We start from the raw sequence: 13,446 nt of genomic DNA on the forward strand, positions 1-13,446 counted from the left end.
AATGTAGTATTCAGTATCTTTTCTGGTTATACTTGAAAAGTATCTGTCCTTTTTCAAAGCCTCTTTGAGTATTAGAAAAGCTGTCTTCAGTCTACAGCAAAGAATCTGAGCTTTTAAATAAAATGAATTTTTCCAAATTCAACCTAAGAAAATAACCTAAGAAATATGTTTTTGTGCAAGTCTAAAGAAATGTAAATGTAAGTACAATGTAATTTTAGAACTAATCTCAAAAAGCAGCAGTGTGAGAATAATCCTCCCACACATATGTCATCTACAAAATGGCAGACTGTTTTAAAAGGTATCTACTGAAATAGAATTTCATTTATCATTAAACAAATTTAAAAGTAGGTGAATTAAATATTCCTAGAGCTAACATTATAAGCCATTAGTGTACTTAAAGAACACTGCATCCAGGATAGATTATGGAAAACAATGACAGTTTCTCTTCACTGGACTGGACATAGCTATACACTGTATAATGACAGTTTGGTCAGTGATGAACCACATGTATGGCAATGATCCTACAGGATTACATTGGAGCTGAAATCCTATCATCCAATACAATGTTACATATTATATTATACATGACTTATGTGTTGGTGGTGGTGCTGCTATAAACAAGCCTGTACAGTCAGAAACTATACAGCACATGCAACTATACACAGTATATAATACATTATAATAATAAATGACATACTGACTCAGGAATTTACTATACTTTTTATCATTATTTTTGAGTGCATTTCTGCTTGTGAAGAAATGTCTATGCCCCATTATGAAGGCATTAGCATCATATGCATATCATCCTAAAAAAGAACAAGTGCAGGCTTTTGGTCTATAGTAGTCCCCTGAATCTCATACTGGGGTGCTTGGTCCCTATTCTCAGTTCTAGCTTCCAATTCCGGCTTCCTGCCAGTGCATACCTTGGGAGGCAGTGGTGATCCCTGCAGTAGTTGAGTCTCTGCTGCCTGTGTGGAAGACTGGATTGGATTCCAGGCTCCCAACCTTGAGTGACCTAGTCTCAGCCACAGGAGATGTTTAGCTTAGTAAACCAGTGCAGGGGAGCTCTTTCTGTATCTGTCTGTCTGTCTGTGTCCTTGCTGCCTCTCAAATAAACAACAACCACAACAACACTAGGAGAAGCTTTAAAAACACTGCAGAGTTTAAAATTTTTGTATAAAAATAAAGAAATACTTTTAAACATTCCATTTTCCAGTAACTGAAGTACCTTGTATCTCATATTTACTGCACCTCTTGATTTCACCAGAGGTCACACTGAGTGACCATCCATATGTAAGCATACTCTCTGATACCTGAACAGTCAAAACTGCCTAAGAACTTTTTTCAGAATGTAACTTTATCGTAAAGGCATGCATCATTACACATTCCAAGATGCACCCACCAGAAAGAAAAGCATCAATACTAGGGTACAGGAGGAAACTGATATAAAAGGAAAATGGTAACAGAACTGCTTTTACACAACCCTATGGAAAACACTAAAGGTTGCACAGTCAGGGTTCTGACAACAGCTAAACAGTAAACACGGTGGGGGGAAAAGCACCTGAATGAGGAAATGAATGAAAAGTATCTCCAGAAACCACAAAAAGACTTTCTTTCTTCTCCTTCTCAAAACGAGTGGTCATTTCTTCCTGAGATGCCTCTTCGTCTTCCCTTTCTTCTTGAAGCCTTTTCATCCTTTCCATTAAAGCCTCTAGTTCACTTAAGGAATCCACAATCTGGAACCAGGCAACATAATAACAAATGTTATTAATAGCACACATTGTTCCAGTAAATACCTCCTTCCCTCAATGTCACCTCATTATGTTTGGTGGCAGTTTTGAAGACTGAGGGAAGAGATGCTGGTCAAAAGATCATACATCCTGATCATTTACCTACACAATGTTACAATTAAATAGGATGAAAGTATACTGCAAAGATGTGACCAGAATTGTTGAATATTTGAGAACAGAAAGTTAGTACGGAGGCCAGAGATGGTAAGAAGGGCTGATGTCTGTGGGTCAGGGGAGAGCAAAGTCATAGATTTTCTTTCTTGATGGATACAGTTTAAACATTGTGGTGATGGTTGCATAACTCTGTGATCACACTAAGAATTATTGTATTATATACTTTAAAACATGGATTACATGATATATGAATTATATCTTAAGAAGACTTTTTTTTAAAGTTCCTATGTGGGATTTTCACTAACTCCAAAGAGAATTCCGTAACAGATTCACACATTTTCTGGTATAAACACAAAAAGCTTATAAAGATATACCCAGATTTCACACACACACACACACACACACACACACACACACACAAACACGTAAAATTGTAGCATCTGCTGTATAATAAATTCATTACAGTTTACTGAAAAATAAACTGCTGCTCCCATGAGACATTTTTCACTGGCTATTCCAGCATCTTATACATACAAATATGCCATTCTGAGATCTATGGGTAAAGGGTCTAACAGGGAAAGAATGCATCATTGTTAGGATTTATAATAACTACTTGCTGCAAAAACCTTTTCAAGATAAATCAAAACTTAAGATAACAGTTTTATTTTTACAGTAGTAAAATTATGTAAAAATATTTCGACTATACATATATTTTCTAATAAATTCTCCCAAGACATTTTCAACATTAAGACATGTTTAATCAAAAATAGTAAAGACAAAAAGTTAAGAAAACTCACCCCGAAGTTGTTGCCTGAAAGGGATGCATTTTCTATATTATTGTCATTAGCAAGATCACAGACACAGAAATTGTTGACCGATATTAGCCTGAATCCATTGGAGATTTCTGGATCTCTCTCTGGATTGATGCCGCTGCCGAAAACAAAGCTTGCCAAAGCATGATAATGTGCCAGTAGGACTACAGCATGGACCAGTTCAGGCAAAGACCAATTATTTTCTCCAGTTTTGACAAGTTTCTGAAATGAGAAAGTAAATTAAGGTAAATATAAAAAAAAAACCCACAAAAATGTTATAAACTATTTTAAAAAGCATGGCAAATCTATCAGATTTCATATGCACATTTATCATAATACCATTTAAAACCTTATTTGAAGAATGTTTCACATGCTGAAGATTGGGCTGTGATTAAATGATGCTACATTAACGCTATGAAACCTAACAGTAACCCACTACTGTAGTTTCTTCGGAACTGCTTATCATACAATGGATTCTCTGCTTTCAAAGCATTTTCATATAGCATGTTATTTTAATGAGACACTTTACAGAAGCAAAGAACATTGAAGCTGGAAGGATTTTAAAGATTTTTCTAGGAAAAATTATTCATTCATTTGACGGTTTTTTGGAAACTGTCTCACAAGCATCACATAAAATTTCAATTTAGCAAGTCAGCTTTTACTTACCCTTTAGAATTCTTTTTAAAAAAGATTTATTTGTTCATTTGAAAGGAAGAGTTACAGAGAAAGAAGGAGAGACACAAAGGGATCTCCTGTCCACTAGTTCACTTCCCAAATGGTCATAACGACCAGGGCCGGATCAGGCTACAGCTAGTTGCCAAAAACTTCAACCGGGCCCCTAAAGTTGCATGCAGGAACCCTAGTATTTGAACCATATTACTCTGCTTTCCAACTTGCTTTAGCAGGGAGTTTGATTAAAACTGGACCAGCTGAGATTCCAACTGGCACCCGTGGCAGATGCAAGCATTCTAGGTGGTGGCTTAATCCACTATGCCACAATGCTGGTTCCTAGTTTTATTTTAATGAAGAAAAATCCTGTAGCAGATGACAGAAGTATTGAATATTACCTTACATTTGAAGAAGAAAAACATGTCATGGCACTTTTCATTAAGACATTTTACTTGATCGTCCATTGCAGACAGACTCCCAGCCATTAAGAAGAGTAATATCCCCACGCCCATTTTTCCATGATTCACATACAGGAATCCATCAGGGAGTCGCTGCAGGTGCACCTGTGTATGAACCTTTCCCTTTCTTTACCCTCCCCCCAATTTTAAAACTTCTGTTGGTTGATATCAAAACTAAAACCAGACCAAACCAAACCAAAGCAAACTAAATTGAAAACTTCTTTCCTTACTCTTGATTATTTACATGCACACACATACACACATATACGTATATATATATATAATTTAACATATCGCAAAGCTCTGGAAAAATTAGAAAATCAGTAAAAATTTTATGCTCATAACTTTTACATATGTCTCTATCTTTTATAATTATCACAAATTAAAAACATATAAACATATAAATTTAATTTTCTTCCCAAATTTGATATTTTGATCATAAGGCTTTATTGTCATATGCTATATATCAATGGATTTGTAACTGCTCCTTCATTCTTGTACTGTTAGTCAAATTGTTTCTAATTTTGTTTTTTGTTTTGCTTATTTGCTGGTAAAAATACCATCTCATGCTATCCCTTCGTTCATAATTTCAGAACATTTCCTAATAAAATTTTTGTGGCTTTTGATAATACTTCCAAATAGTATTTCTGAAAGAAGTGATAGAATTTATAAAACTTTTGCCAGTTTTTGTAAGATTATTACTAAACCAACACTTATCATCTCAAATTTCTCATCTCATATTCATTCCCACTTTCAAGACTCAATATCTGGTTTCTCTTTCAAACTAACTCATGGAGCTACATTCACTAAGGTTTACATCGTACAAATGGCTGGATTGAACTATTTCTGTTTAGTTCTTATCCTATCTCATTTCTGCAGAATTTGTGTTGTATACTTCTTTCCTTGTTGGAATTAATTTCCCTTCACATCACCATCATTTTGGGAGGAAGGTATCCTTTAAATATGATGAGACAGATTTTCTTTCAACCTTCTTCCTTGCCATCCTCCTTCATTTCTATTTGCCTTCTAAACATAGCTGTATCTCTTGCACCCGTGATCTTACCTTAAACTTAACTGTTTATTTGTAAATAACTATCCAATTTTAATTCTAATCCATTTTTAACTATGAGCTACAGACTTACATTTCCTTCAATAACTGAACATCATCTGTAGACATCATAACTTTATATTCTCAGGCCTACATGTACTCATACTGTGAAAGAATCCTTCCAATCATCTAATCCTGATTAATCTCATCCATAATGATTTCCACATCCTTATCCCTCTTCTTGATCTCCCCATGGCTTTTTCTTTTTAAAAATAATCTTTATGGAGTATAATACCATGACTGAGATCCCTGTTTCTAGTCTGTACTGTTTGTAATACACCTTCTGTATCACTGAGTATGCTTTTATCACCACTTAGCACACCATTATTGATTTCCTACCAGAGTCATCTCTCAAATATTTTGAATGTATATACTTCCAACAGTAAACACCTGGAGATCCAATCTCATATATGTAGCAGAGAGGCACTTCAATAAGTTCATGGAAATACTGATTTGAAAGGTAAGCTTATCTTGGTACAAGAAATGTTGAAACTGATGCAGGACTTTAATAAAATGCACTTTAAATTGACTCATATTTATTTATAAATTTAATATAAAATGTTTCTATTTATATAACACATATTATAAAGGGCAAACATAAATAAGAATACGAATACACATCATAAACATATGTATATATTTTAAAATATTCTGAAGTGATGACTCATACACCATCTAAGTATCATAACTCTGGGTACAGTAGCTTTCTGAGAGCAAGACTCAAATTCTTTAATGTGAAACCCATTCAAAGAGCCCATGTAAAACTGAATTAAAATAAAAGGCAACAGTGGTACAAAATCTTTTGAAATCCATACCTATAAAGGATCTTTAAAGAGTTCATAAAAATACATATCATTAAAAAATTATAAATGGCTTTCAAAAATATGTGTACCCTAGTAAGTTTATTTTTAAATTTCCCTGAAATCATTGGGTCATACAATATGGTCCCAATCCATTTTCTCTGAAATGCCTTCTTTCCTTTTTACTATTCAAGATTTGGTTCAGAAGTTTCTCTTTTAGGAGACCATCCTGATCCCATTCTCTTTATTCGTACACCCACATATCACTGTGCTGTGATTAATGTCATTACTCTCTCCTCTCCTTCCCAAGAATTAAAGCATATCCCAGGGCAAGGTCTTTATATTTTTAGACATAAAAAAGTAAATGGTACAAAACCATTAATGTCTGACATATAATAATGATTAATCATTTACCTAACATATTATCAACTCAGAGAATAAGCTTTATAGGTTCCAACATATGTCACGAAAATACGAGCGTGTAGATCACTAAAAATGACATATGGTTAGATAACTGGGCCAAAACAAGAGGATCAAGAAAAGGGGCATTTCTCTGCATTAGAAGCAGGGAATCCAAGTAACTAAGGATTCTATTGACAACAAATTAGATGGTAGCTCCCATTTACTGAATAACTATTATTTATCAGGCACAAGCTGAACATATTATATAGAGACTTCATCTTGAAGGCTGTTGGTGGATACGCTTTTTGAAATGCAAGTATTCTCAGTCAGCCACGACAATTCTACTCCTCATTTAAGCTCTAGTTCTTTAGATGCACTTAACCATTCACACAGCAGCTGCAAAATCACTTTTTATTTTGAAATATCCTATTTTTGTGAATCTTAAAATTATGAAATGTTAGAACTGGAAAACAGTATAAGTTATTTTATCTAGCTCCTGCAGTTTAAAGATGAGGGATGGGAATTGGGAACATGGAAGTTAATTTACTAAAAGGCACTTAATTGAGAGTAAGAGTAGAGATTGGAATGTAAACATACTAAGATGTTATTCTATTTTTTTTTGTTCTACCCACTGCCTAGAAATAGAAATCAACTTTTCTCAAAGCTACTCAGCAATGTACAAGCAGTGGGTAGAACAAAGACTTTCAAGAGGTGTATTCTTTTGCATTTAAACTTACTAAATGTATCTTTTCAATAAGTGTTTCTTAAGAGTTAAATAGGAGGGGCCCGGCGCGGTGGCGCAAGTGGTTAAAGGTCCTCACCTTGCCGCCCGGGATCCCATATGGGCGCCGGTTCTAATCCCGGCAGCCCCGCTTCCCTTCCAGCTCCCTGCCTGTGGCCTGGGAAAGCAGCAGAGGACGGCCCAAAGCTTTGGGAACCTGCACCCGCGTGGGAGACCCGGAAGAGGCTCCTGGCTTCGGATCGGCATAGTATCGGCCCGTTGCGCTCACTTGGGGAGTGAATCATCGGACGGAAGATCTTCCTCTCTGTCTCTCCTCTCTGTATATCTGCCTTTCCAATGAAAAAATAATAAAAATAAATCTTTAAAAAAAAATAAAAAAAAAGAGTTAAATAGGAAACGGCTCCCCAAACTCATATATATGATTAAATCCCAAAGTTTTAACACTTAACGTAATAATAGTAATGGATTAAGGTATAGATATGATTTTAATTATGCCACTAGAAGTTCTAAGAATGATGGTGAGGGTACTATCCCTGAGAGATAGTTCTTGTGACAGGGTTAGTTACACAAGCCATGCCTATTACTTGTCCCTCTCTACTTCCTGGATTGCCATGTAATCATCCCTCCACCATTCTCTGGTCTCAATAGATGCTCAATGGGCTGGCCTGATCTTAGACTATGAACTTGTAAACTGTAATCCAGAACAAGTCCTCTTTCCTAAGAAGCTACTCTCAAGTATTTCAGTTAAAGTAGTAAAAAGCTAACAAATGTAATATTAAAAGACTGACTTTTTAAAAAATGTTGCAAGTTCCTAATAAGGAAAGTGTTAAAAATTAAGTCTTGAGGTGGTCATTTGGTACAGCAGTAAGGACATCATTAGGGATGTCCATATCCCATATGAATGTCTACCTTCAAGTCTCAACTCTTCTCCTGACTCCAGCTTCCTACTAATTCTTGTCCTGGTCCCTGCAACCCATGTGAGAGACTCAAATGGAGTTCCTGGTTCCTGGGTATGGCCTGACCCAGGGGGTGAACCAGTGGTGGGAGATCTTTGAGTCTATCTCTCTGCATTTCAAATAAATAAAAGAAAATAGGGAATATGGGCATAGCAGGCCAAGCTGCAGAACAGCCAGCAAATGCTAAGCCTGGGATCTGATCATGCCTTGCTGGGCCATAGCACCCATCAGTACATGCAATATCCAGGGTTGGAGATGGTCCTAGCGGGGGAACTTTAGGAGCTTCCCTATTAGGTCACAGCTCCTGCTGGTGAAGCATCATGCGCATGTGGGGAGGCTGGGCTGGGCAAGCTGCAGCATCATGGGTATGTGTAAGTGTTGGGGCTTCAGTGATCTGGGCTGGCTGGGCTGGGCTGGATAATAGCACCAGCTGACACATGCAAAAGTCAGAACAGAATGCAAGCCAGCTGGGCTGGGTTGCAGCACCCACCAATGCACATGAGAACCAAGGTAGGGCTAAGGCCATAGCACCTGCTGGCATACACAAAAGCCAGGAAAGAATCTGGGCTGGGATAGTCCAGACCACAGGTTCACATGAGAAGGGGGACTGAGGGACAGATTGGGCTGTGCTAGACTGCAGCATCTGCCAGCAAACACAAAAGCCTGGTGTGAGCTTCTGAGGGTGACTCCAACTATGCCACAATATCCAGTAGTGTGCATGTGAGCTTGGGGCAGGCTAGGTTAGGCTGTGCGATAGCACCGACTGGTTCACATGAGAGACAGAGCTGGGGGGCAGGACTGACCAGGCAGGTGCGCCTACTGAAATGTGAGATGGCTGGTACAGGAGATGGACTGAACATGACCCTGCACCAACTGGCACACACAAGAGTCAAGCCTGAGCACCTTCCAGGCAAGATTTCTTGGGGAATCCCCAACTAGACCACTGCACTCAAACCCCATTTTCAGGGGAAAACCACAAGGTATGTCGTCTATCATTGGAGGGCATGTACTAAGACTGGGTCTTCTCAGTTGCTGACTCCATCCAGTGGAGAGAATACCCAGATGTACATTTATGGCAACAGAGGCACTGAGTGCCTCATCAGAGGGTTGAAAGAATAGGTTGGACAACTGCCTTGACCAAACTTTGCAACAAGTGACTGGGTCTATGGATGTACTAAGGTGCATTTGGTCAGCCAATAGACCCTGGAAAGATTTTTCTCAACCATGGTGCAACAAAGCCTTATGTCTCAGAATTATCAAAACCACTCAAATAACGCCCTCAGAATATTCTTCTCCATATCAGGGTCTCTAAGGCATTATGAAATGACCATCCCTCCTCCTTGGGTGCTGATGTGGTTTGACAGCAAGAAGCAACCCCCTTCCCTCTCTTCTTGCTGAAGACAATGGAAGAAAAATAGAAAAGAAGAAAAAAAAAGGACTGAAACATTGGTCCTACCCATCTTCCTCCACAATTCGACCCTCCGTACTCCTAATCAGAGGTCCACATGGGTTTGCATCCCTCTCAACTATGTAATCAACATTAAAAACTTTAAATTGTTTTAAAATTTAAAAATTAAAACATAATAGAAGATGCTTAACTCTTAAGAAAATGCTAAACTAAAGATATTAGTGCAGAATCATTTTATTTCAAAGAAATACTCAGTACCTGAATATGCTCTTTTGTGATCAGCCAGGGTCGGTGTGCTAGCAGCTTATTTATTTCATTAAGATTTCTCAGTCTTTGTGGTACATATTCCAAACCATTCAACCATTCAGCAATACCTCCAGTCTTTAAGAATTCATCCACATGCATATTTATTAAGTAAGAACACTGATGTCTGGCTGCAGCCTAAAGTACAAAGAAAAGAATTTATTTATAAGACAATCATGGTAGAGTTTCATTCCACTATTTCTAATTTAGATGACACCAACAATTTTTATGGCCAGGATTTTTCTTACAGAATCCTTCCTTTAAAACCACCCCTCACACTGTTGCAATATATTCTCGGATCAATAGTTGAAGCTGATCTGTACCTGCGTAAGTGAGTGATTATCACAGGAAGACAATTATTTCTTCCTCCAGAAGTCAGAATTGATTAGCCTATACCCTTATTTCTACCTGTATTAAACAGAATCATGCCAATCTCACTAGGTCTATATATTGACTGTATTTCTACTTAAACATAACAAAATCTTGTAATTCATATTTTAACAATTCAGACTTCATGCTAATTTTAATAGCTTCTCTTCTAACCACTGCCAGTCAAGCCTGCGCATGTGACTCTGAAGTGCACTGACATACTCCTTCCATCTTGTACAAATCAGCCTCCCTCTGACAATTCAGTAAATCCACATTTCTTGATAAAAGAGTGTTATTTGTTCTCGCTGTTTTCTACCTCTTATTTCCCTCCTAGCTTTTGGGCATTCTAAAACTGCTTTCATACCTATTGTCATCAAAACCTTAAGTTAACGAGTCAAATGATTATTTTGTTGTTAAAAAGATATTCAAATCAGTCATGGTAAACACTGATTTGCTGACTTCTGGCCAGCTCTTCAAGCATGAATACACAACACTTGAATCATGGCCCTTGTTCTCTCCAGGACAGTCCTGTAGCACTGTTCCTTTCCACCACTGTCACTCCTACTGCTGCTATTCTAATTTATAACTCTCCTCCTTGCCCCCCACTGCTTGAGAAAAATCAATGTGCTCATTAGTTTGCAACACAAGGTACATTTAGAAGTGTTAAGATTAATCAAATATGTCTTCACTTATTCAGATTCTAAATTACTGCCGTTACCTTCTTCTTATTTAGCCAAACTAGTGTTAATCTTCATGTATCCAATGACTAAGGAGAAGATTACATAAAAACAGGACATAAGTAACAAAAATTGGCTTGTAAGATTTTTTATAGGACTCTACAAACATTTTTAATCATAATAAGTTAAACACAGAATATGATTTTTTTCTGAAAATTACATGAGAAACATTCCATGTATAAAGAATTCCAAATACATCCCAAAGGTCACAGACATCATCAATTCTATGCTCACAAAATTATACTTAGTTACACACACACACACACACAAAGACATATGGGGATAAGACATAAAATCAAAGATGAGGGAGAGGTTATGTCAAAATAGGAACAGAAGCACCAACCATTATTGCGATGTAGTGCCTATATGGTAGAGGAAGAGGGCCATCCATGCGCAACATGTAAAACTGGCTTCGCAAGAAAGACTCCAGGTACTGAGTGTGTAAACTCATGACCTGTGTGATGTTGTCCAGACGACCAGATGTGGAGTATTCTTCCACAAGAAAGTTAGTACGCTCATCCACTGTGTTTGCTTGGACAACCTTGTAGCAAGAAATACGGAACAAAATAACTATTGAGATATGAACATGTCTTGGTTTATAATAAATTTTACTATTATTGAAGAAAATGAATATTCATTTGATATTAACAGCCACTAAAATTATGCAGTTCCTCATACTAGACTCAGTGAAAAGAAAGCACCATTCATTTCTGGCTCCAGTACCACAATTTATTAAACAACAAATGTTAAATTATTGAACATCAAATACACAGCCATGAAACTGAAGAAAATAAGCTTCCATCTGTTTTATCAGGCACATTAAGCAAATTTTCCGGGACCATGTGCTGGCCATTATCACACCAATTTGTGGTGAGGCAAAAGCAACAGCATTTGATTACATACATTTACATCTTCTCATCAGCTTGTGGAGATAATTAATCACATTATTTTTAGACAAATATTTTCTGTCCTATCCTTTGCCTGCTTTTGTATGCAACATTTTTAAAAAGCTTTTTGAGGTCCTTCTAGGGAAACAGGAATATATTATAATATGTGTGAAAGTGTTAATTGAAAAATTAATAAAGACTCTAAAAGACTGTCACTCTTATTTTAAGCTGATCATAGTAATTATGAAAACTGAAGTAAGGTATTAAAGTAGACATCCTCCATCCTAAGGGATCAAAACACCTTTCTCAAAAACAAATTATTTATTTACAAGTATAGCTTCATACAAAATGATAGGTAGAACATCATGCCAAAAACTGGATCTAAAGGTATTAAGAACTTATTAACATGTGGCAGAAGGACCTAACTCTATGGGAACTGATGCATGACGCAAGATGCGGAATGCTGGTATTGCTTCACATTTATTTGGATTTTAGAATTACAGTTCTAGACCTAAGAAAAATAAGCCTCTTATTTTAGAGATAAAGAAACAGATTCAGGAATAAATTCAAGCTCATGCATCTAGTTAACACCATCACTGGATCATAGTCTTTTCTGAAAAATAAATACAACTTATGCAAAGGCACTATTGACTGAGGGAAATTTAATCCCAAAGGAAATGTTTGAAAAGTATAAACTAGGAAGAAACGTTAATTACAAAGGTGTAAAAAATAGGCAGTTTCACTTGAGCTTACTATGGAAACAAGTATACATTCATTTGACCATTTCCCCCATTTTGCCAACTACAAGGACCAAAATGATAATTTAAAATACAATACAATTCAGATGAACCACATGTAATTATGGATAAAATACTATTGTTGTTATTTTTTGCTTTGTTTTCCCCAGCAGTTCTTTGTGTCTAATTGATGCCTAAGATAGATTAAATTGATGCAACAGATTCTGAAAATCTGATTATCCTCAAATACATACTGTGAACATGACTCTACTTCAGCAAGTACCTAAACATGCAGGTTATCACTGTTACAGGTAGCCCAAGTGTTCTACAAGGGAGAGTTTTTACAAGTTCAGGAGTTTCTCTAGGCATAGTCATCACCTACATGAGCTGTTGTCACAGAGCTCATAAAAGAATACTGTAACTTTGAATTTTTATTCAGTCGGAAGGTCACTAAAAAAGTGATAGGAATATGAAAGAAGTGTTGTTGCTGGCAATAATGTAGTACTACCATAACTGCACCAGTACCATAAGACAATGCCTGGCACATAACAAGCTTCCTGCAAATATCCACTCACAAATTCCAGAACAATACAAGAATAATCCTGAGGCTTTAAGGTAAATGACATCTTTGCAGTAAATAGTAAATCAGCATGTATGATTGTATTTAGTGTGAGCTTATAATTCCTTGAAGCAGAGAAAAGACCTACTTGCTGGTTCTTAAATTTTCTTAACACAAGGGTACCCAGAAATCTAAAGCATCCAGAAATCTAAGAATGTCCTTGACCTTGTTATCATCTTTCATATAGATGTATACCCACAAAACAAGACCAAGTCTTGTTACTAATTACTATCTTCTGTATCATTTGATAATCTCTTGCATAGATCACCCTGACTCTACCCTTCCAAAAGCACAGAACTGCATGATGATTCTGAGACATCCTATCCAAGCACCTAGTCAAAGAGGAATAGCTGCTACTAATGGCACATCACATTTCATATTATGGGCTTGGTTGGCAAACTCACTTCATTTTAAAATATCTTCTAAACATCTGTGTATCCTGTTATCATCATAAAATGATGGACTTTCTGACATTCAAAAGCTTTGGGCTAATACTAAATGCTATTACTCTTGGCTGCTTTAAAATAATGTTACA

General features: G+C 36.7%; 1 protein-coding gene across 2 annotated transcripts in view; it reads right to left on the reverse strand.

Moving 5' to 3' along the window:
* SESN3 (sestrin 3) overlaps nucleotides 1-13,446 on the reverse strand; it is a 63,670-nt gene that overhangs the window by 17,913 nt on the left and 32,311 nt on the right. For both annotated transcript variants that reach the window (XM_040976820.1, XM_040976821.1), the window contains exons 3-6: nucleotides 11,012-11,209; nucleotides 9,518-9,700; nucleotides 2,702-2,938; nucleotides 1,562-1,736 (exon numbers count right to left, since the gene is read on the reverse strand). In XM_040976820.1, the coding sequence (XP_040832754.1) occupies nucleotides 1,562-1,736; nucleotides 2,702-2,938; nucleotides 9,518-9,700; nucleotides 11,012-11,209 (793 nt within the window). The remainder of the gene's footprint in view (nucleotides 1-1,561; nucleotides 1,737-2,701; nucleotides 2,939-9,517; nucleotides 9,701-11,011; nucleotides 11,210-13,446) is intronic.

The sequence above is a fragment of the Ochotona curzoniae genome, unplaced genomic scaffold (genome assembly GCF_017591425.1).
Source record: "Ochotona curzoniae isolate NIBS_2020 unplaced genomic scaffold, NIBS_Ocur_1.0 contig_2723, whole genome shotgun sequence".
Taxonomy (NCBI): Eukaryota; Metazoa; Chordata; class Mammalia; order Lagomorpha; family Ochotonidae; genus Ochotona; species Ochotona curzoniae.